The 20,404-nt window shown below is 40.9% G+C and overlaps 1 protein-coding gene and 1 long non-coding RNA gene across 8 annotated transcripts in view; one reads left to right on the top strand and one right to left on the bottom strand.

The window, feature by feature from the left end:
- Positions 1-20,404, top strand: part of LOC135975623 (uncharacterized) — a 116,229-nt gene that overhangs the window by 29,257 nt on the left and 66,568 nt on the right. The window lies entirely within an intron of this gene.
- The window catches only part of CHST8 (carbohydrate sulfotransferase 8), a 278,075-nt gene continuing 265,446 nt past the window's right edge, over positions 7,776-20,404 (bottom strand). For 3 of the 6 annotated variants that reach the window (XM_065567190.1, XM_005289919.5, XM_065567191.1), the window contains 2 exons: positions 13,677-13,714; positions 7,776-9,399 (listed from right to left, as the gene is read on the bottom strand). In XM_065567190.1, coding sequence (XP_065423262.1) covers positions 8,248-9,399; positions 13,677-13,700 — 1,176 coding nt within the window. In that variant the 5' untranslated portion in view covers positions 13,701-13,714 and the 3' untranslated portion in view covers positions 7,776-8,247. The remainder of the gene's footprint in view (positions 9,400-13,676; positions 13,715-20,404) is intronic. The other 3 variants (XM_024104154.3, XM_065567192.1, XM_005289922.5) reach the window with 1 other exon arrangement.

The following is a 20,404-nucleotide window of genomic DNA, read 5'->3' as shown; positions in this document are numbered from 1 at the left end:
TTGAGAAGAGAATATTTCTTCACTGCGTTGATTATCCAGATGGATTGTCAGCTTCAAATATGACCCATGTGACGGTCTTCCCTATCAATGTTGTTGCCTTCTGTAACACTTGGCACTGACCTAGTTTCTTGCTTTAAAATCCCTGAAAGAACTTGGCAAATGCTAATTAAGCTGCCCCTGTGGTCACTTCAGTGGATAAACTCAAGCAAGGAGGTCAAACTGCTGCTGGCCTTTGAAAATATGGAATCCATGAGATCCAGGCCAAATCAGTGGGAGATGTGAGTGCTTGGCACTTCTGAAATTCAGGCCCAATATGTCTCAGGCTGGAAACTCAAAAATAGAGGCACCCAGAATCTATGGCCACTCTGGAAAACTTTGGCCTAACATGATTTACTCAGGACACTCAGCAGACAGAGCTAGAAATAGGCCTGGCTTGAGTGTCCATTCTAAACATTAGACCAGATCTCCTCACCCATACTTGTGGGAGCCAATATGAACAAATTCTGATTGTTTCTTATGCTTGAGTTTCGATACATCCTCCTTAAAGTACAGCCTTGGAGTTTGTTCAAGATACAGAAATATTTATTTACAGGTCTGCCTGCTCGGCTCAGTTGCTTTATCCTAATGGATAAGAGTTAAGGGACCTTCTTCACCAATAGCTCCCCCTTTGGGAAGAAAACAAATTGTACGCATCTTGCCATATGAAGCCTGAGACACTTGTTCAAGTCTCAGCTTTGAAGTCACCACAAATAGCATCATCAACACAAAAATAATCTCTTAATGCAATATGAACATGAACAAACTGTGCCGTTACTTGTCTCCCACACTGGGCTGTGGAAATAAACTACTGTGGCTGCCTGCAAATGTTACTGCTTTGATATTGATGGAGTATTAAGTGTAGAGGCCAGGTTAGGATTTGTGTTATTCCTTTATTTAGTTATACCTCTTTTCCATGTGGCCAACAAAATTCTGTCCAGATACCTATGCAATTGGTCGGTTTTGGGGGAAGGAAAAAAATGACTCCAAGCAAATTGCATAAAAGAATAATAATGATAGTAAAAAAAAGAGCCTGTAAGATTTGGCATAATACCTTAGGATAACATGGCAAGCAAGGGCATGCCTTGAGCTATCGCTACACAATAAATATGAATGAATAACCAAGAAAAACACTCAAATTATTGTACAGCTGACTTAAGTATTCTCCCAAAGATAATTAATAAAGTTAATGAAAGGAAGACTTTTTTTCTGGAGCATCTGTGAATGCTGATATTGAATATTGATCTCTGTTTATAGTGTACACATGGTGAAGGCAGTCCTTTGTACTGGCTTTATCATGCACATCAGACTTGCATACATCTATTATAAATATCCATAGGTTCACATATAGAGTGAATAATGTGTATACACACTTGTAAATCACTAACTCCATTAAAGTTAGTTACATCAGTGTAAACTAGCAGAAGAGATTCCAGTGTTAGATGCAGGTGTGCTGTGTGTGTACATAGCTATACGTGGGAATAGATATTGAAAACATGAAAGGCAGTGCATTAAACACTATAGGTCTGTCTTGACTAGTTAGGTATGATTGGAGTATCAACAAAGAAGCCTTAAATGTGAAGACTTTTAGTTCAATAGACACTCTTCCACGTTGTTATTGTCATTATTTTTACTCATTTTTATTTTAAAGAAAACATGAAGGTGTCTGAGGGGGAGATCTGAATGTAGCTTTTGTTACCTTCTCTTCATTCAGATCCCTCCTAAAAACCTCCATCGGGCCTTTGAAAAATGACTTGCATCAAAATGGGAGGAACTAAACAAAACGACGAAAAGAAAGTTATCTCCTCATGTGGATTTCCTATCTTTAGACAGTAAGCTCTTTAGGACAGGAAGGGACTGTCTTTATTTTTTGCATATTGTGTTGGGCTGAGCACATTGCTGATGATAAATAATAATGTCTCAAAACTGGTATGCACTGTACAGACGTATAGGAGAACAGAGTTTGCTAGGAGCCTAGAAATGATGCTAATTACAAAAGACCGTAGGCATTAAAAAAGATAAGCAAGCTCCCTCTCCCACCATTTCTCCTGTTTGTACCTTTGTTTATATTGCTAGATTACAATATTTCTACATTTTTATAAATGACAATGAGCCATAGGGCCAACTTTATTAAGCATGCATTTTTGATTCAGCAAGACCAAAGTAGTACATTACATTGTTTTATTATATTGTTTCTCAAACACTTATGCACTTTTCTAAGGGAACAGAATTTGTCTTTTACATTTTATAATGAGTTTGAGATTCAGCAAATCTTAAAATATTTCAGAAATGCTTAATTTATATACATTGCTGGTAAATTACCCATTAAATAGTACAGAAGGATTGTCAAGGGCTATTAATTTACAGCTTTTACTACCTAGCTTTGAGAATGCAGCTTTATAAAATGCACCTTTTAAGGGCAAGAAACCATCTGGCACAAACCTTTAAGTGGAGATATAAGCAGCACTAGATCTTCAGCTTGACTGAATTCCTAACTAGAGACATTACAAAAAATGGGATCTTCCTTTGATGGAAATTTTGACACTTCAAAATTACTTTTCATTCCCAACCAGGAGAAAAAGCTGCAATATTGGAAATGTTTTTTCAAAATGAAAAATTCTGAAAGTTTGAATTGGAAATGTCAAAACTGAAAACTTAAACATTTTTCCATAAGAAGATTCTGACGTGTCAAAGTGGAATTTTTCATTTCAAATCACCCAACTGGAAAATAAACAATAGTTAAAATTGACATTCTCATGAAACACTTTAATTTACATGAAACCACATTTTCCAGCAGGTACATTTATTTTGGTCAAAAATGTTGACCAAATAGACTCTTACCTCAGACTGAGCTTCTGATCAAATTCATTGGGCTCTTTAACTGGGGTGAGAGCTAGGACTGGCCGATCAGTTTTATATTTCCCTGGTTCCACCCCTTATTGGCTTTGGCCAATCAGCTTTCTCCATTTCTTCATACAGTTCCCCCTCCCCTCCTTTCTTGGCATGTGTATGTGTATGTATATTTCCTTGCCCATTAGAACACTCTCCCACCACACTGCTTATGGTCAGTTAGAAGTAAGAGGCCCCAACCAACAAACCACCCACAGCTAACAAACCTATATTAAAACAAACCAGCCATCTAATATATAGCAGAGTCCATGCTATGGGGAGATGCCATTTTTGAAATATCATATTAATTATCAGTTGGTGCTGTGTACAGTTGGTCATTTTTTTTTTAATTTTCCTTGAATGGCCTCTTGTTTTTAAACAACATTTTTCACAAAAAAATTGACGTCAAAGATTTCATTTTTTGTGGAAATTCCCCCCCCCCTTTTTTATTGAAATGGTTAATGTTTTTTTTTGGAGGGGGTGGGGGAGGGGAATGGGTGGGAGGGGATACTAGTAAAAGGTATGACTTTTTAGGTGATAAATGGGTCCACCTTGTATGCTTCAAAATATAAGCAACTTCAAAATTTAGAAGTTTTTCATAAAATAGGTTTTAATTTTTCGACCAATTCTACTGGTATATAAATAGCAGTTCTTGCAGGTCCCTTCGCATGACCCAAATCAGCACAGCAGCAAATGCTGCCTTCCCTTGAGGCCAGAGAAAGTTTTACCAAGTGTTGCTCTAAGGTAAGGATGCCCAAATCTCTATTCTCTCAGGTCTTGTCTACACTCAAAAATTGTACCAATCTAGATATACTGGTATAGTAAAGTCGGTACAACCCCCCCCCCACACACACACAGTCTGGATGCAATTATACCAGAATAAGACACTTATAACAATACAATATATCCCCATATGGGAAGCGGAATAAGCTATACTGGTATAACTGTGTTGAATGAAGCTACAAGCCCAATGCTTCTCTCAATGAGAACGTGCTCCCATTCAGGTAAGCGGGTAGGGTTCAGCACTATGCAGAAGTGTATCTGGAGGAGCAGCTGTGACGTTGTGCAGTCTATATGGTTTTATAAAAACTTGATAATCAATATAATGTAACTGAGCTGGTTTTAGAGAAAATACGGTAATAAGTGAATGTAACGTAACTGGGATATGCTTCATGCAAAAGGTCTCTTGTAAGGTATCATTACAAAGCTTATAATCTACTGAGTATGATCATCTGATTGGTATAAATGTACCACTCTTGTATCTAAAACTAGAAATATAAAATGTAACTCTGAGGGCCTATTGTAATTGTGTAAAGTGTGGACCATTAATGATGGTTTGGAATCTTGATGACTCCCATTGTCTGCAGATGGCTGTATTTACCTGTGAGTCTTCCTGTATATGTGTGTGCTGGCAAGTGAGTAATGAAGTCTTGCAGTGACATGTGATCATGTCACCTGAACTGGAATCCATCTTTAACCTGGTGCTTTTCCAGTGAGGGGGGGTGGAAACCCAGAGAGACAAAGAGTTCCCGCCTTATGCAAAAGATATATAAAGGGGGGAAGAGAAGAGAGAGGGAAAGAAGCCATCATGAAGAATCCCCTAGCTACCACCTGAGCTGCAACAAGAGCTGTACCAGGGGAAAGAATTGTGCCCAGGCCTGGAAAATGTCCAGTCTGAGAAAAACTTACTGAGGCATCTCTGAGGGTGAGATTATCTGTATTTAGTTTGATTAGGCATAGATTTGCGCATTTTATTTTATTTTGCTTGGTGACTTACTTTGTTCTGTCTGTTACTACTTTGAACCACTTAAATCCTACTGTCTGTATTTAATAAAATCACTTTTTATGTAGTAATTTACTCAGAGTATGTATTAATACCTGGGGGAGCAAACAGCTGTGCATATCTCTCTATCAGTGTTATAGAGGGCGAACAATTTATGAGTTTGCCCTGCATAAGCTTTATGCAGGGTAAAATGGATTTATCTGGGTTTAGACCCTATTGGGAGTTGGGCATCTGAGTGCTAAAGACAAGCACGCTACTGCGAGCTGTTTTCAGGTAAACTTGCAGCTTTGGGACAAGTGATTCAGACCCTGGGTCTGTGTCTGGAGCCAGACGGGAGTGTCTGGCTCAGCAAGACAGGGTGCTGGAGTCCTGAGCTGGCAGGGAAAACAGAAGCAGGGGTAGTCTTTGCACATCGGGTGGCAGCTCCCAAGGGGGTTTCTGTGATCCAACCCGTCACAGGGTTCAGCACTATGCAGAAGTGTATCTGGAGGGGCAGCAATCACATGTTGAGTGCTCTGGTTCTTTGTGATCCTTTTGGCAGCTTGCCGGGTCAAATCCAAAATGAGTAAATTACATTCATTTAGAGAAAATGAGCTCAGACCTTATCACATCCTCTTTGTGTTTCTCAGTGACTCCTCCAGATTTCCTCTAGTTATAGCCAAACATAATCATGTTGATTAGAAAGACACCTCTTTTTTTTTTTGGCATGGACTGAATTCCAAGGAAGGTGTAATAATGAAGAACGACATTTTCAACTACATTGCTGCCTAAAATTACTATTGCCTAGACCAAAACTTGCAGTGTCTCTGATTTTAAATTCGGGAATTTACATGCATAGATTTTTGTAGTATCCACTGCATAAAACACCTCTATCTGTGCTCAGTCCTGCTGAGCACTTTAGCCCAGATCCAGCAAAACACTTAAGAATGTGTTTAACTTTTAAAAACCTGACCTTCAATCCTGATTTTCCCATTGACTTCAATAGGGTATTCAATGTGTGTATACAAAATTTGTTTCTGCATCCAACCTGTGGTCCGCAGATATAAAAAGGATATACGCAGATTTGCAGGGCTCTGTCAATAGGATGCTAGACACACACATACCTGTAAAACTTTTTCTGAGTGAAAAACATTCAAGGAACTTCTTTAAAGTATATTCTGTTTTTAATGGCAGACATTTTAGAAATCATATGTTATATACAATATTGTATTCCTATTTATCCTTTTGTTAAAAAAAATTAAGATAGAGTTAAAATACGATGATTTTAGTGGGACTCTAATGGAAATAGTTGTAGTGTGTAAAAATATGCATGTATGTAAATGTTTGCAGGATTGAGTCCTAAAATTGTAAGCTCTTTGGAGCAAAGAATGTCTTATACTGGGTTTGTTAAGCTAAGTCTACACTAGGGAGGGGGGTCGACCTAAGATATGCAACTTCAGCTACGTGAATAGCGTAGCTGAAGTCGGCGTATCTTAGGTCGATTTACCTGGCCATGCGGACGGCCGCAAGTCGACCGCTGCCGCTCCCCGTTGACTCCGCTTCCGCCTCTTGCTGCGGTGGAGTTCCGGAGTTGACAGCAGAGCGATCGGTGATCGATCACTACCTGCCGATCTGGCGGGTAGCGTAGATATACCCTTAGAGCAGGGGTCGGCAACGTTTGGCACGCGACTTGCCAGGGTAAGCACCCTGGCGGGCTGGGCCAGTTTATTTACCTGCTGACGCGACAGGTTCGGCCGATCATGGCCCCCACTGGCCGCGGTTCACCATCCCGGGCCAATGGGGGCGGTGGGAAGCTGCGGCCAGCACATCCCTTGCCCGCCCTGCTTCCCGACGCCCCCATTGGCCCAGGACAGTGAACCGCAGCCAGTGTGGGTTGCGATCGGCCGAACCTGCCACGTCAGCAGGTAAATAAACTGGCCCGGCCCGCCAGGGTGCTTACCCTGGCAAGCCGCGTACCAAACGTTGCCGACCCCTGCCTTAGAGAGAGAGAGAGAGTGGATGAGGTAATCCTTTTATTCGACCAACTTCTGCTGGTGAGAGACGCAAGCTTTCCAGTTTACACAGAGCTCTTCTTGAGGTCTGCATTATCCAATGTTTATACAGCACCTAATTACAGAACCTAGAACCTGAGTTGTAACTGAGGCTTACAATTTTTGGATTGACTAATGGAGACTGATTCAAATGTGCTCACCTAACTGAAAATAGCATTGACTTCAAAACCAGTACAGCTGGTTAACTGGCCACACATAGACAGCAATAGTTTATATAAAGTTAACATGGATGTTCTGCTGCTGTTGTAACTCTCCAACATTTGAACCTCATGGAAGTTTCTACTTGAGAGAAAACATAGCAAAACTACAGTTAAATATAGAAAATAATGAACAAAATGAAACAACAAACAAATATGCTCTGCTTGTTGCTGTGAACTGACATCTGATTTTAACCAAAATAAATCCTGATGGGCAGGAAGTTGAATTTACATTTATTTGTCACGTTAAAGGAAACATTTGATATTCCTGGTCACTATACAAACTAAATTAAAGATTTGTTAATGCAAAGGATTAAAAGAATCTTAATAACATGCATAAAGATGTAAATATTCTCTTGCATTTTATTTTCTTGAAGATCAATGTGGCATAAGGGGAATATGGAAGGGAGACCATACATTCTCACTCTATGAATTGCAACATCTGCTTTAACACTGCACTCACATGGTTACTAAGTATTAATGTTTTCACTAGAACATGTTTCAACATTGTACTGTAATTGTAATGCATTTTCTCTTATTCTAATTAATTTGGTAATCACAGAAAGTAATTAGAAATCTGTGTCCAGCTTCAAATTTATAAGGCCTTCCTGGTGTATGGTTGCATGCATTGCAGATTGCAAGAAACTGTAAAGCTGTTAATGAAACAGCACTTTTTTTTCTTATGGTATTTTAAAGAGCTCATCATAACAGGAATTTAATAGACTATTGGATCCACCACAGGATTTCAGCTGCTTTCCCCACCTCTTCACCCACTCTGCTTGGCACCCTCCAATGCAAACACAAATAACCACCAGAATGGAAAATCATGTGCTTTATTTAGGAGCCTTGATGTATATTGTTATCACATGGAGAAACCGTAGAAAAATTATGATTTAAAGGAGGAAGTTAAGGGGCAGATGTAAACGTCACTAATTGTAAATCATTTATGCTCTGCTACTTATTTTTTGCTGCTGTGGAAATGCTCTTTAACTGACCCTTTGCTAAACAGACGGTAACATCTAGGAGACACCACATGGAGGCATAAGGACTTTGTATTTCCCGTTTTTCTTTGATATTTCAGGCCAAATGTAAAAGTCAATTTTTGTTATTTATGGTAAATTTTCTAAAATGAGATTTTGTACATGAAAAGCTATCAGTTTTACTATGTCGCATGAATCCACTGATTATTCTTAGAAAATATAATAGTGATGTGCTTCTAGAGCATCAGTGTACCAAGACCAGTATCTATTATGTAATTCAGCTGATATGAAATAGAAGTGTCTCTTACTTTCTAATACAAATCTTCAAAAGGTTTTGAATAGTTAAACATCAAATAATCCATATAATAAAAATCATAACTGTGTTGTCTTTGAGCAGGTGAAAGCTGTGCAAAATAGCTCTGTGTAATTTTAGTGGTGGTTCGTTCTTCATTGGAATGTCTGTCTTTAAACCTAGGGAAAGTTAAATTTTGTGGAGCACCAATTAAATGCAGGAAAAAATTTGCATCTTCTTCCATGCTTTCAAATTTCCCTACAAAGTCATAGTCTATTAAACATGGGCTGCAAAGCCTGTTGACATGATCCCAGTGAATGTCCATGCCCACTGGTCTATGTACATCTAGAAGATATTGAATGAACTCTTTAAATTTGACTCCGGAACCTGTCCTTAATGCTTCTTTGGAGGCATTGACACGGTATCTCGAAATAATAGCTTTTCCAAAAACAGGGTGGTAGTAATTGTTCGGATGCTCAAACTTGTCCCGAAATGCGGATACCAACTTTTCAAAGGGTTCGCGAATGAAAAGCATCTTGGTGTAAGTGTTGAGCCTGTGATAAATCCCTTTGCGATCAAACCCATCCAACCTTTTTAAATAATTTCCATAATGCACTGTGTTGTGCTGTATATCTTTTGTGGAGGAAGCCAACCCATTGAGAACCATGAGCACTCGTTTCCAGTTAGAACAGCCAGCTTTTGGAACTTCACAGTATAGAATTCTGTATTTATCTTCTACAAATATTCTGGAAACGTGATAAGGAGTGATTATCCGTCTGTTATTACTCTTGTATTTGGAACAAGTATCTCTCATTATTCTCTTTCTTTCTCTTTGGATCTGATAAAGACTTTTCCAGTTGTTGTTGTTTCTGTCCTCAGATTTAAGCATAGGCAGGTTGAGAGAAGAACTGTTCATAGCAATCAGTATAGGACTCTTCTTAATGATAAATCTCCTTCGCCGTTTGTGGAGCCCGATAGGATTAACTTCTGCATCTTTTTTTTGATGGTCTTTCATCACAAACATTATATTTTGTTTTCTGTCTGTACTTTGAAGCTTAGTAGGTGCATTCACAGGTGAATATAATGAACTTCTCTGGTTTCCCATTGCTAATTCCTCTGCAGAATATTTTCTTATTCTTACGTCATGATTGTTGCTAGAAGTGCAGTCCTGCTGGAAGAAAAGACCCAAGAAATGAGATAGTATTTATCACTATTGATAACGTGTACAGTTTAGTGGCAGATCTATTCATTGACTCAGTTCAGCTAAATTATAAAATGATGTGTATTGCAGCATGTCTGAGACTCTGCTCCTGCACTAGACTTTTCCATTTCCTTCTCTTTCTGTTTTAGGTGTGTTTACATAGACATCAAACCTAGAGGTGAGCCTGAGCTGGCAGATGGAATGTTCCCATAGTTTGGGGGCTATCTGTAGCCAGGATTCTGGTATGGATCCGTCTCTGAACTATCTATCTGTAGCATGAATAACTCTTGTACTCATTGGAAATGGAGGGGCAGGCGGAGGAATTAATTAGCTGTATGGAGCAAGAACTAACACTCAATGTGTTGCTGTTTCTCTGTCTAGTGTGATAACTTTGGAATGCAGTGTAGCAATTCCTAAATTGCAGGGAATGTTCTAGGCATCATGGGCACAAGCCTATTGATTTTTGTGCAAACTGAATAACCAGAAAAGCCTGATTAACAGGAATATCCAGGCCCTCAGACTGCATGGTGCTGCAGGCAGAGGAATCTCTGTCTGCCCCTTGCTGCTACCTTAACTTGTTGCATGAGAACACAGGGAGGATTTATCAGGGAAGCTGCAGTGCTTAAAGTCAGTGTGTGCACATGTGCACTGAGGGGGGTTGCATGCCCCTCCATTTAAAAATCAAGCTGAGTCTCTGAGGAGCACACGGTAAGCACTGTCTCATCAAAGCTGCCGCTCCCACACTTTTTTCCAGACCACTGTAAGCACTGGACAACAGGGATGCAGGTGTGGGGAGGAGCCCTGAATGAGGGTAGGAGGGAAGCAGCAAGTATCAGAGGGATGGGAGGGGCAGGAACCTGGGGCTAAATCGGGGGTTGGGGGCAGGGGCAAAGCAGGGACTGAGACAGTAGATTTCTAAGTAGACTGCACTGGTTAATTCCCTTCCAGTCCCCAGCATAGGCAAATTAAGTTCCTTCCTACCATTTTGACACACCTAAACTAAATTTCTGTCTGTCTCTCTAGGGGTGAAATTTGCTCTTGTAAAGAGATGCTACATCATTCAAGTTCCACATCAGCCTTGTTTTGAAGGCTTAAGTAGGGCAACGACCAGTACAGGCTACCTGCATGGGGGTGAATGTCACCCAGGGAGAAGTCATTTTCCAGCTACTAGCTAGAGCCTGATGCTCTGGCCCCTAGAAAATGAGCCATCTGCCTTAGAACATGTTCTGGGAGATGGCATCTTATACCCATTCTCACTCTGCAACAATTTGTGCCATTCCTTGCACTCCGCAAGATCTTGCTGTCTTTAAAAATATGCAGGGCCGGCTCTAGCATATTTGCTGCCCCAAGCAGCAATTAAAAAAAAAAAAAAGTTTCGATCGGCGGCAGCTCCACCGCCACTTCATTCTACGGTGGCAATTCAGCGGCATGTCCTTCGCTCCGAGAGGGAGTGACGGCCCCGCCGCTGAACGGCCAGACGTGCTGGCCCCCTCTTCATTGGCCGCCCCAAGCACCTGCTTGCTACGCTGGTGCCTGGAGCCGGCCCTGAAATATGCATATTCATATTACAAGAGGAACACAACATAGGTTATCCAGGTGAGCCTGAAAATGATGACCCAGATAGGTTACAGTTCTGGCACACAATCATTATTCAGCATAAAATACTACTTTTTATTATAGCTATTAATGGAGGCTTGAAATAATGTCACCTTTCAATGATTTCACACACTAGGCTTTTCAGGAAGAAGGAGAATCCCACACTTCCTCACTTTGACTTGTTTGCTCATTAGCCATTGGAGTGTGTTTCAAAGTGAACGTTTATAAAAAAATTAACATTATAGCTCTCATTATGGCCCCAAGCCAAAGGTCAATGAAGTCAATGAGAATCTTTCCACTGACTTTAATGAGCTTTGGATCTGGATTTGGAGTGAAAAATGGTGAAGCGGTTGCAAAGCAAAGACAGTAGCCAAAAATGATGGCAAGCCAATGGAGGTTAGGCAGCTATTATACCCACAGAGGAAAGTTCCACCTGTTGTTGCCATTTTCAAATAAGCCTTTGTACAGAGATCTCTAATAGCAGCTTGTACAGGTCAAAATGGTCCTAAATTTAGAAGGGGAAAGATAGATTACATCATACTGCCTCTGATTGTTGTGGATGTAATATGCGTCTGGGAGGCTGGAACGCCTGAATTTTTATCCTAGCTCTACCTGTGACTCTTGTTGACCATTTTCCTATCTCACCGAGGTGGGGTTAGGGGCGAATTATATGTAGTAATTAAATAATATGTTTGCATTATCATAGAAAAGCTATGTCTTCTGCTTTGACTAAAATTTTGTTTAACTGGTTTATTATTGATGTGGTTTTCCAAAGATTATAGTTCAGATGGAAGAAGGAATGGGAGGGCAGGGAATATGCACATATAGCTGTTCAGTTGGTGAATACTTTAGCTGAAAATACTTTAACTATTAGAGGTAAACTGTGATGCAAATCACAAACTCTTCTATATTTGCCTTTCACCTGCTCCTTGATGATGTTAAAGATGTCCCAAACTTAAAAAAGCAGCTTTAGATTTGAAATGAGTATTCTCTTTCTTCTTCATGGTGAAGCATTTTTACGGATTATCATAGTGATGTCACAACTCTTCCTCTGCTCATCTGAGAGAACAGGCAGGAATCTGCAGTTTGGGCTTGATCCAATCCCCTTGAAGGCAATGAAAAAACATCCAGTTGACTTCAATGGGAGTTAGATTAGCCTCTCTGTGGCCCAATAGAAATCTTCACAGGGCTTTAGATTAGGCTGTCAAAGAATAACAACAAGCTTTTTCTGCCATTCAGTTACAAAGGGGAAGCTGCAACTCAGGCTACATCCCCATGTGGCATCACTACTGATTTTCTATATCTTGCCAATTTCCTTCTTCAAAGGAGAATGGATTTTTCTTTTTCTCTTTTTTTCTGGAAAAAGTTGATTCAATATTCATCATAAAAAAGTAATGAGCAAAAATCCAAATCGTGCTAGTAACCTATTAAGTTGTGTTCAAAAATAAAATAGAACTTATCAGTATTAAACAAATTATAAAAGCGGCTGTGCATAATAGAGGAACAAGGGTGAGGTGGAACACAGTCTGGGTTGTCCCTTCACTTCTCTGTATACAGTACGCTGACTAAGACCCAAACAGAATAAGATGTTCTTTACACTTGCTTCCTTTTGTAACTGTTCAGAAAAAGTTATACTTTTTTCTAGAATGACTTGTGTTAAGTTTTTACTACTGCCTTGCTATTACTATTACCATGTGATATAGGCTGACTTGGAAAAACTCATTCTGGTACTCCCGTGTATAGTTGCCTGGGTATATCCTAAACTGATGGGACTATGCAAGTATTTGATTGCTATTCAGTTGAGAAGCTTACCCTGATTTAAATGCATCAAATGTATATTTCGGTCATCTTGTATATGTAAATGGCCAGTTGTTTTATTCTATTTACTACATATTGCTCTTTACTGAGTGATGTAGCAATCATATGAGGAAATCAGACTGTTTGATATTTCATACTTATTCCATGCTAGGGTACAGTCTCCCCCTTCCCCCCCAAAAAAACCCCCAACACCCCACATTGCTGATGATGAATCTAAAACTACCATTTCCATCATAAGCAAATGTCATAATTTGAATATCCTCTGTGGACAAAATTCCTATTCACTGCCATTCAAAAGGTAAATTGAACCTGCAGAGATGGAGCGATATGAACTACATCTCACTAAGTTCCCCCTGGAATTTGGATAAATAGCTGATAAATTCTAGCATTCTTTCAAGTAGTCGCATTCATCCCTTAAACTTCAAAGAAGTAAATGAGATATAGTCACAGCTACTATGAATGACCTAGTAGCCACTAGGTGGCACAATAATACCAGTATTTTTCTTTCTAATATTCTATGTGATACTCAACCAATTCTTTTAGCAATAAAATTTTATACCAAATATGAATATGCAAATCTTTCAAGTTTACAGTATCTTTTAGGAATATCTAGTCTAGCAAACAACCATAAAACTAAATTTTCATGGATTACCAAATTCGTATTGTAATAAAAAAAAATTTGCACTCCAGGGAAAAGCTTTAATGCTTCATTCCTGTTTGATACTTTTACTTCCAGTCAAATGGTTTGCTCTGAGCCTTCTCCCCCTCATCCCACATTCTGTATTGCAAATATGTCATGCTCTATTTTCTTGCATTTTTTCTGAAGAACTTACTTTTTTGGGTTGTTGGGGTCCCATGTTATATTTTATCCCTAAAGAAAGAAAAGGAAAATTACAATAATATTTGGTAAATACACGTGACATGCTTATCTTGCACCACTGAGATCAACAAGAGTTCTACCTTTAACTAGAATGTGAGTAGGAGCAGTTCCTATTAGAACAATGATATTAAATAGACCTGCAATGTTTTATATCCATGGATAGCCCATAGTAATAATACTTAGCTCTTGTATAGCTCTTATACCTGTAGATCTCAAAATGCTTTACAGAGTAGGTCAATATCATTATTCCCATGGGGCTAATGGGGAAACTGAGGCAGAGGTGAAATCATACAATCATAGAAGATTAGGGTTGGAAGAGACCTCAGGAGGTTATCTAGTCCAACCCCCTGCTCAAAGCAGGACCAACCCCAACTAAATCATCCCAGCCAGGGTTTTGTCAAGCAGGGCCTTAAAAACCTCTAAGGAAGGAGATTCCACCACCTCCCTAGGTAACCCATTCCAGTGCTTCACCCCCCAGTGAAATAGTTTTTCCTAATATCCAACCTAGACCTCTGCCACTGCAACTTGAGACCATTGCTCCTTGTTCTATCATCTGCCACCACTGAGAACAGCCTAGCTCCATCCTCTTTGGAACCCCCTTTCAGGTAATTGAAGGCTGCTACCAAATCTCCCCTCACTCTTCTCTTCTGCAGACTAAATAAGCCCAATTCCCTCAGCCTCTCCTCATAAGTCATGTGCCCCAGCCACCTAACATTTTCGTTGTCCTCCGCTGGACTCTCTCCAATTTGTCCACATCCTTTCTGTAGTGGGGGTCCCAAAACTGGTCACAATACTCCAGATATGGCCTCACCAGAGCCCAATAGAGGGGAATAATCCCTTCCCTCGATCTGCTGGCAATGCTCCTACTAATGCAGCCCAATATGCCATTAGCCTTCTTGGCAACGAGGGCACATTGTTGATTCATATCCAGCTTCTTGTCCACTGTAATCCCCAGGTCCTTTTCTGCAGAACTGCTGCTTAGCCAGTCGGTCCGCAGCCTGTAGCAGTGCATGGGATTCTTTCGTCCTAAGTGCAGGACTCTGCACTTGTCCTTGTTGAACCGCATCACATTTCTTTTGGCCCAACCCTCCAATTTGTCTAGGTCACTCTGGACCCTATCCCTACACTCCACTGTATCTATCTCTCCCCACAGCTCAGTGTCAAACACAAACCTGCTGAGGGTGCAATCCATCCCATCATCCAGATCATTAATGAAGATGTTGAACAAAACTGGCCCCAGGACCGACCCATGGGGCACTCCGCTTGATACCGGCTGCCAACTAGACATCGAGCAATTGATCACTACCCGTTGAGCCCGACAATCTATGACTCGCTCAAGGTCACACAGCGGGCCAGTTGCAGAACCAGGAATAGAACCCACGTCTCCCAAGTCCCAGGCCAGTGCTGTACCCACTAGGCCAAAATACCATCTCATAAATGCATGTATTTAAGTTAACTAAAAATTGCTGTTAATTGTGCCCACTTTGGACAGCATGATAGTTCTGAATGTTTACCAGTCGGCATGCATGCAGTATTGTCCTATAACCCTTCCCCCCGGTGCGTAATGTATATAGGAGGTAATATTTGTAGAACATTTTGAACATACTATGGAAAGCACATATCACTTTTACAAGTATTATGCCACATGCTCTTAACTTTTAAAGAGGAATCCAATCAGGAATATAATGATAAAGGTGTGAGTGACTCTTAAGACTAAACTAAGAGAGCTTTGCAATCGCTTATAGTTTGTTGTATGAAGTGGTATTGTAGCCATGTTGCCCCCAGGATATTAGAGAGCTGAGGTGGGGAGAGGTAATTTTTTTTATTGGACCAACTTCTGCTTGTGAGAGAGAGAAGCTTTTGAGCTTACACAGAGCTCTTCTTCAAGTCTGGAAAATGTACTCAGCATCTGTACTTTGAGTACATTTTCCAGACCCAAAGAAGAGCTTGGTATAAGCTCAAAAAGCTTGTCTCTCTCACCAACAGAAGTTGGCCCAATAAAAGAGATTCCCTCACCCACCTTGTCTCACTTATAATTTATGACTACTGTTGCAGTTAAGCTAATGTGTATGCTATTGAAAACACTATTTTGTTTATGCAATCAGTTGAGATTTTTGGTGCATCCCTGTGATTTGGATAGTGCCACTTGTCACTGTCAGTGCTGCCTAAAAAGATTTCAGTTTAATTAATGGGGCTACATTACAAATCTGCAGCCATTGACAAGGACAATTGCAGGTCAGCATACCACTTTACAGTACCTTTGTACTACAAATTGAAGCACCACCGGAGAAGCTCAGTCCCATCAGATTAATTTTCATTACATTATTAAGGTTCTCATGAATACTGTGTGTGTTTAAAGTTATTCTATCAGTCCCCTGACTATATACCATTTACATTAATGAGTTTCTTGCAGCTATAGCACCTACTCCAACAAGCTGATCTTTGGTTATTTTTTCAGAAGTATGAACAGATATTAAGGGTTGAACCTATTTCTGCTGTGTTGCTATGGCTATGTGTACATGTTCCATACCAGCAATTTGTTAGCAGTAGGCATGAGTTAATGTAGTACTATGCTGCAAGGGCATGAGAGGATGCTGCGTATGTGTCTGATTCTGCCCCATTAAAGTTAAAGGGACTTTTGCCATTAACTTCAATGGGAGCAAAATCAAGCTGTACTAGAGGTGCCTTGTTTTTGATGAGATGCAAGTCCAAAGTCCCCTCTTACTCAGTTCTAATACAGTACCTGTTCAGCTGGAAGTGGAGATCTTAAGGGTTTTTTGTTTTAAACTCAGAAGAGTGGACACTTAACTTGCGGAGTCCTGGCCAGGATTCCTAAGTAACAAAACTGGTTCTGGTGTCCATGACTGAGCGAGGCTGTTGAGTTATTATTGGCGGCTACATTTGTTGATGCGGTCAGTGTAATACAAGCATTTAATCCATGGTTTTGTAAAATGCTGTGGAATAGTGAGTATGAAAACTACTATGCAAAGAGAGGCCTGGAATTCCAGAGTTCTAATCCACTTGTATAAGAAATATGCTTTAACCTATAGAGACATCATGGTAGTCAGCAGGAAACCATGATCTCTGGCTCTGAAGGCACAACTTTATACCATTTGAGATAGACCTCTATTAGTTGCTTGGGCACCACCCTGTAGTGAACCCATAGCCCAGAGGTGGGCAAACTATGGCCCACGGGCCACATCCGGCCCACGGGACTGTCCTGCCTGGCCCTGGCCCCTTCCCTGCTGTTCCCCCCCCACCTCCCCCGCAGCCACGTGGGCAGTGCTCTGGGCGATGGGGTTGTGCACTCCTGCCGAGCAGCATGGCAGCGTGTCTGGCTCTGGCCGGGTGGCGCGGCAGCCAGACATGCTGCTCTGAGCGGCATGGTAAGGGGGCCAGGCCGGGGGGCTGGATAAGGGGCGGCGGGTCCCGGGGGGCAATCAGGGGACAAGGAGCAGGGGGCAGTTGGATGGGGCGGAAGTTCTGGGAGGCGGTCAGGGGATGGGGGTGGGGTTGGATAGGCGTGGGAGTCCCGGGGGGCCCTGTCAAGGGGCAGTGGTGTGGATAGGAGTCGGGGCAGTGAGGAGGGGTTGGATGGGGATGGGGTCCTGGGGGTGGTTAGGGGTGGGGGGTCCCGGGAGGGGGTGGTTAGGGAACAAGGAGGGGGGGGGGTTGGATGGGTCAGAGGTTCTGGGGAGGGCAGTCAGGGGACGGGAAGTGGGAGGGGTTGGATAGGTGGTGGGGGCCAGGCTGTTTGGGGAAGCACAGCATTCCCTACCTGGCCTCCATACAGTTTTGCAACCCCAATGTAGCCCTCGGGCCAAAAGGTTTGCCCACCCCTGCCATAGACACTACTAATATATTTGCCTTTAAACTGGCAATAGTTGCTCAACTGTATAGATACAGCCTGTGGAATAGCACCTAAGGCTGTTCTCTCCAGAGACAGTCGCTTGAGTACCCCTTTTGACCTCTGCTGCAGCTAAGCACTAGAGGATGATATAGTCTCACACATTAATCATAACATTATACAGGCTTTGCATTGACTCCCTTTGTGGCCTTTGGCAAGTTTGTACCTCTGCCTCAGTTTCACCATCTGTAACCTAGGGTTAATAGCTACCTCCCTTCATTTTGAAAGCCTTTGCTGTGGTAAGTAAGTAGTTCAGGATTAAAGTACCGTAAAGTGCTATAAATGGCAAATATTATTAAATCAGATTTTTTTTACCCTCTCTAACTATGGTGCCCTATGGAGGGGAGGAATATTTGGAGCGAATGAGCCCTAGTCTGTTGTATGATTCTTCTGATCACTCCTGTAAAATGGGTTTCCTGGTAGCATAGATACAGGTTGAATCCTCCAGAAAGCTTGAATGTTCTTTTCCTTATCAATTCAGAATGTTGTAATGAAATCCCTTTTCGGTGTGGGGGGGGGGGAGAGGAGGCAGAAATTTTATATATTGAATACTGAAAAGTCAAATGTTTAATTAAAAGAAATCTGTGGATTGGGGGGTTAGGCAATTTGCTTGTTTTACATGGAAATGTTTGGTTTCTCATGTATAATTGCCAACATGCATTTAGTAATTTCCTTGTGTAATAGCATCATTACAGGCAATAGTCTGTTCAGAGTCACCAGTGTTATTTCTCTGCTTTATACTTCAGCTTTGGGCTTCATTATTTTTTAATATCAGATTCAGCTTCTTAAATCACTTCTCATCCTCTGTCACAGATACCAGAGATTTACTTTGGCTGTCAATACTGTCAACATGTATAGGCAAGAATTTACATATTTAAATATTTATCCTTGCGTGAACTAGTTATGCCTATCAATGTAAGACAGGAGAGTGGTTGTGTAACCTACTTCCCCCCCCTGAAATTATAAGATGTAATAACATCCAAGGGTGGTTTAACATTTTCAATACCATGGGTTGGATGCTAGTTTTGGGACAGTTCTGTGGGCCACACGCGCACACACATAATTCCTGATTCTAGAACCGGATCACTGTTTTTTTTTTAGGATTTATAATATAAGCACATTTTCTCTCTGTATCCCCTCCCTGAAAGCCTTCAAGCTTTCACAATTGAAAACAAGACTAGTTAAGAGAACTTGGTCACTCACCAAAATGCAAACCAGTATTTAGACAGACTTGGATACAATTTTTTAAAAATTTCTTTTGCCAAGATTGTAATGAAAGACTTAGGAGGTGGTTTCAAAAGAGCCTCTGAAGCACCTGGCATTGGCCACTGTCAGGAGACAGGATACTGGGCTTGATGGACCATTGGTCTGACCTGCTATGCCTGTTCTATTGTTCTTATGGGCATAATTTCAATGGTAGCAGAGGTGGACCATTGCTGGGAGCTTTTGAAAATCCCTTTCATAATGTGTAATTACCTATTTAACTTTCCTGAAAGAAGTAAGGATTGTTCTTCTACAAAAAAGATGAAGGTATCATAAATGCTGTCTGAGCTATCTGTTCTTAAATTATAAAAGAAAAGGAATTAATGATGAGTAATTCACACTTTTGTTGCTAACTACTTCAAAAGGTGACTTGTTTTTTAATAGAGTGGATATCTTGTATTTTTGTGTTGTACTTCAGTTATTATGTCTAATAAAGAAATTCCATTAGCTGGAGGGAAGAATGTGTATCAGAATTGAGACTTCAATTATTGGTGCTAACATGGTCAGAACAACAGCTAAGAGTACATTTTGAATGGAAGATGTATGATGGAGCTGGTTGCTAGTCACTTGAATGTTTTTTGAGGCATATGACTTCTAAATTTTGTCTCCTCTCAGCTCTCTCTCTCACCAGCAGCAATCTGTCACATCAGATTTAAACCTACATGGAGAAAACCATTCTTAGGTGCAGTGAACTCAGCCAGTAAAAACACATTGCACAGTTGTGCTCAACTAATCAGATCTAAGTTTAATGTGATGCTACACCCATGGTATTTTTGGCACTACTAGCTCCTAGACGGTAACCAAAATAGCAATGTAATGTACCTTTGTGCCATAGGTTGGACACTTGTGCCAACTATATAACTGAAATTGGTGATACTAAGGAATAACTTTAAAATGTGGTGCTAGCCACCACAGCAACAGACATCTTAGCAACACATAGATAAGTAGGAAATCAGATAGTGTCACTTCATTGTATGCACAACACTTCTGTTGGTTCTCTCTTTTTCTGCATGAACTTGACCTTCAAAGACCCTGCAGGGGCCTGACACTGATCTCTCTGTTCTTCTTGTCTTTTATTATGGCCAGCTCCACTCAGTCTTCTAATCTAACTGCTCCCTTTCCCTTCTTGTTCTGGGAATTGTTTTTTTAATGCCATTTACAATACACAAAGGAGCCTCTCTGCTGCACACCACCTCTTTTTCAAATCCCTCCTGGCTAGCCCTTTAACCCTGTTCTCTCCTCTGACACAGTACAGGGACTGGGCTTAAATAGAAGTTGATTTCACTTCTGTATGTGTGCCCCTTAATGTGCTTCAATGAGCAATGTTTGTTTGCTTGTTTTTTTACTGCAATATCACTGCAAAGGGAGAGTATCAATACTTGTGCAATTACATATTTGCAGAAATGGATACTTCAGAAGTGTTGTGAACACTTGTGCAAATATGTTCATGTCACAAATGACTTATTCAATGACTCCAGATTGTTTTTTATAATAGCTTGTCAACCAATCAG

The sequence above is a fragment of the Chrysemys picta genome, chromosome 14 (assembly GCF_011386835.1).
Source record: "Chrysemys picta bellii isolate R12L10 chromosome 14, ASM1138683v2, whole genome shotgun sequence".
Taxonomy (NCBI): Eukaryota; Metazoa; Chordata; order Testudines; family Emydidae; genus Chrysemys; species Chrysemys picta.
The sequence above is the reverse complement of the archived record's forward strand: the minus strand, read 5'-3'. Positions and strand labels throughout refer to the sequence as shown.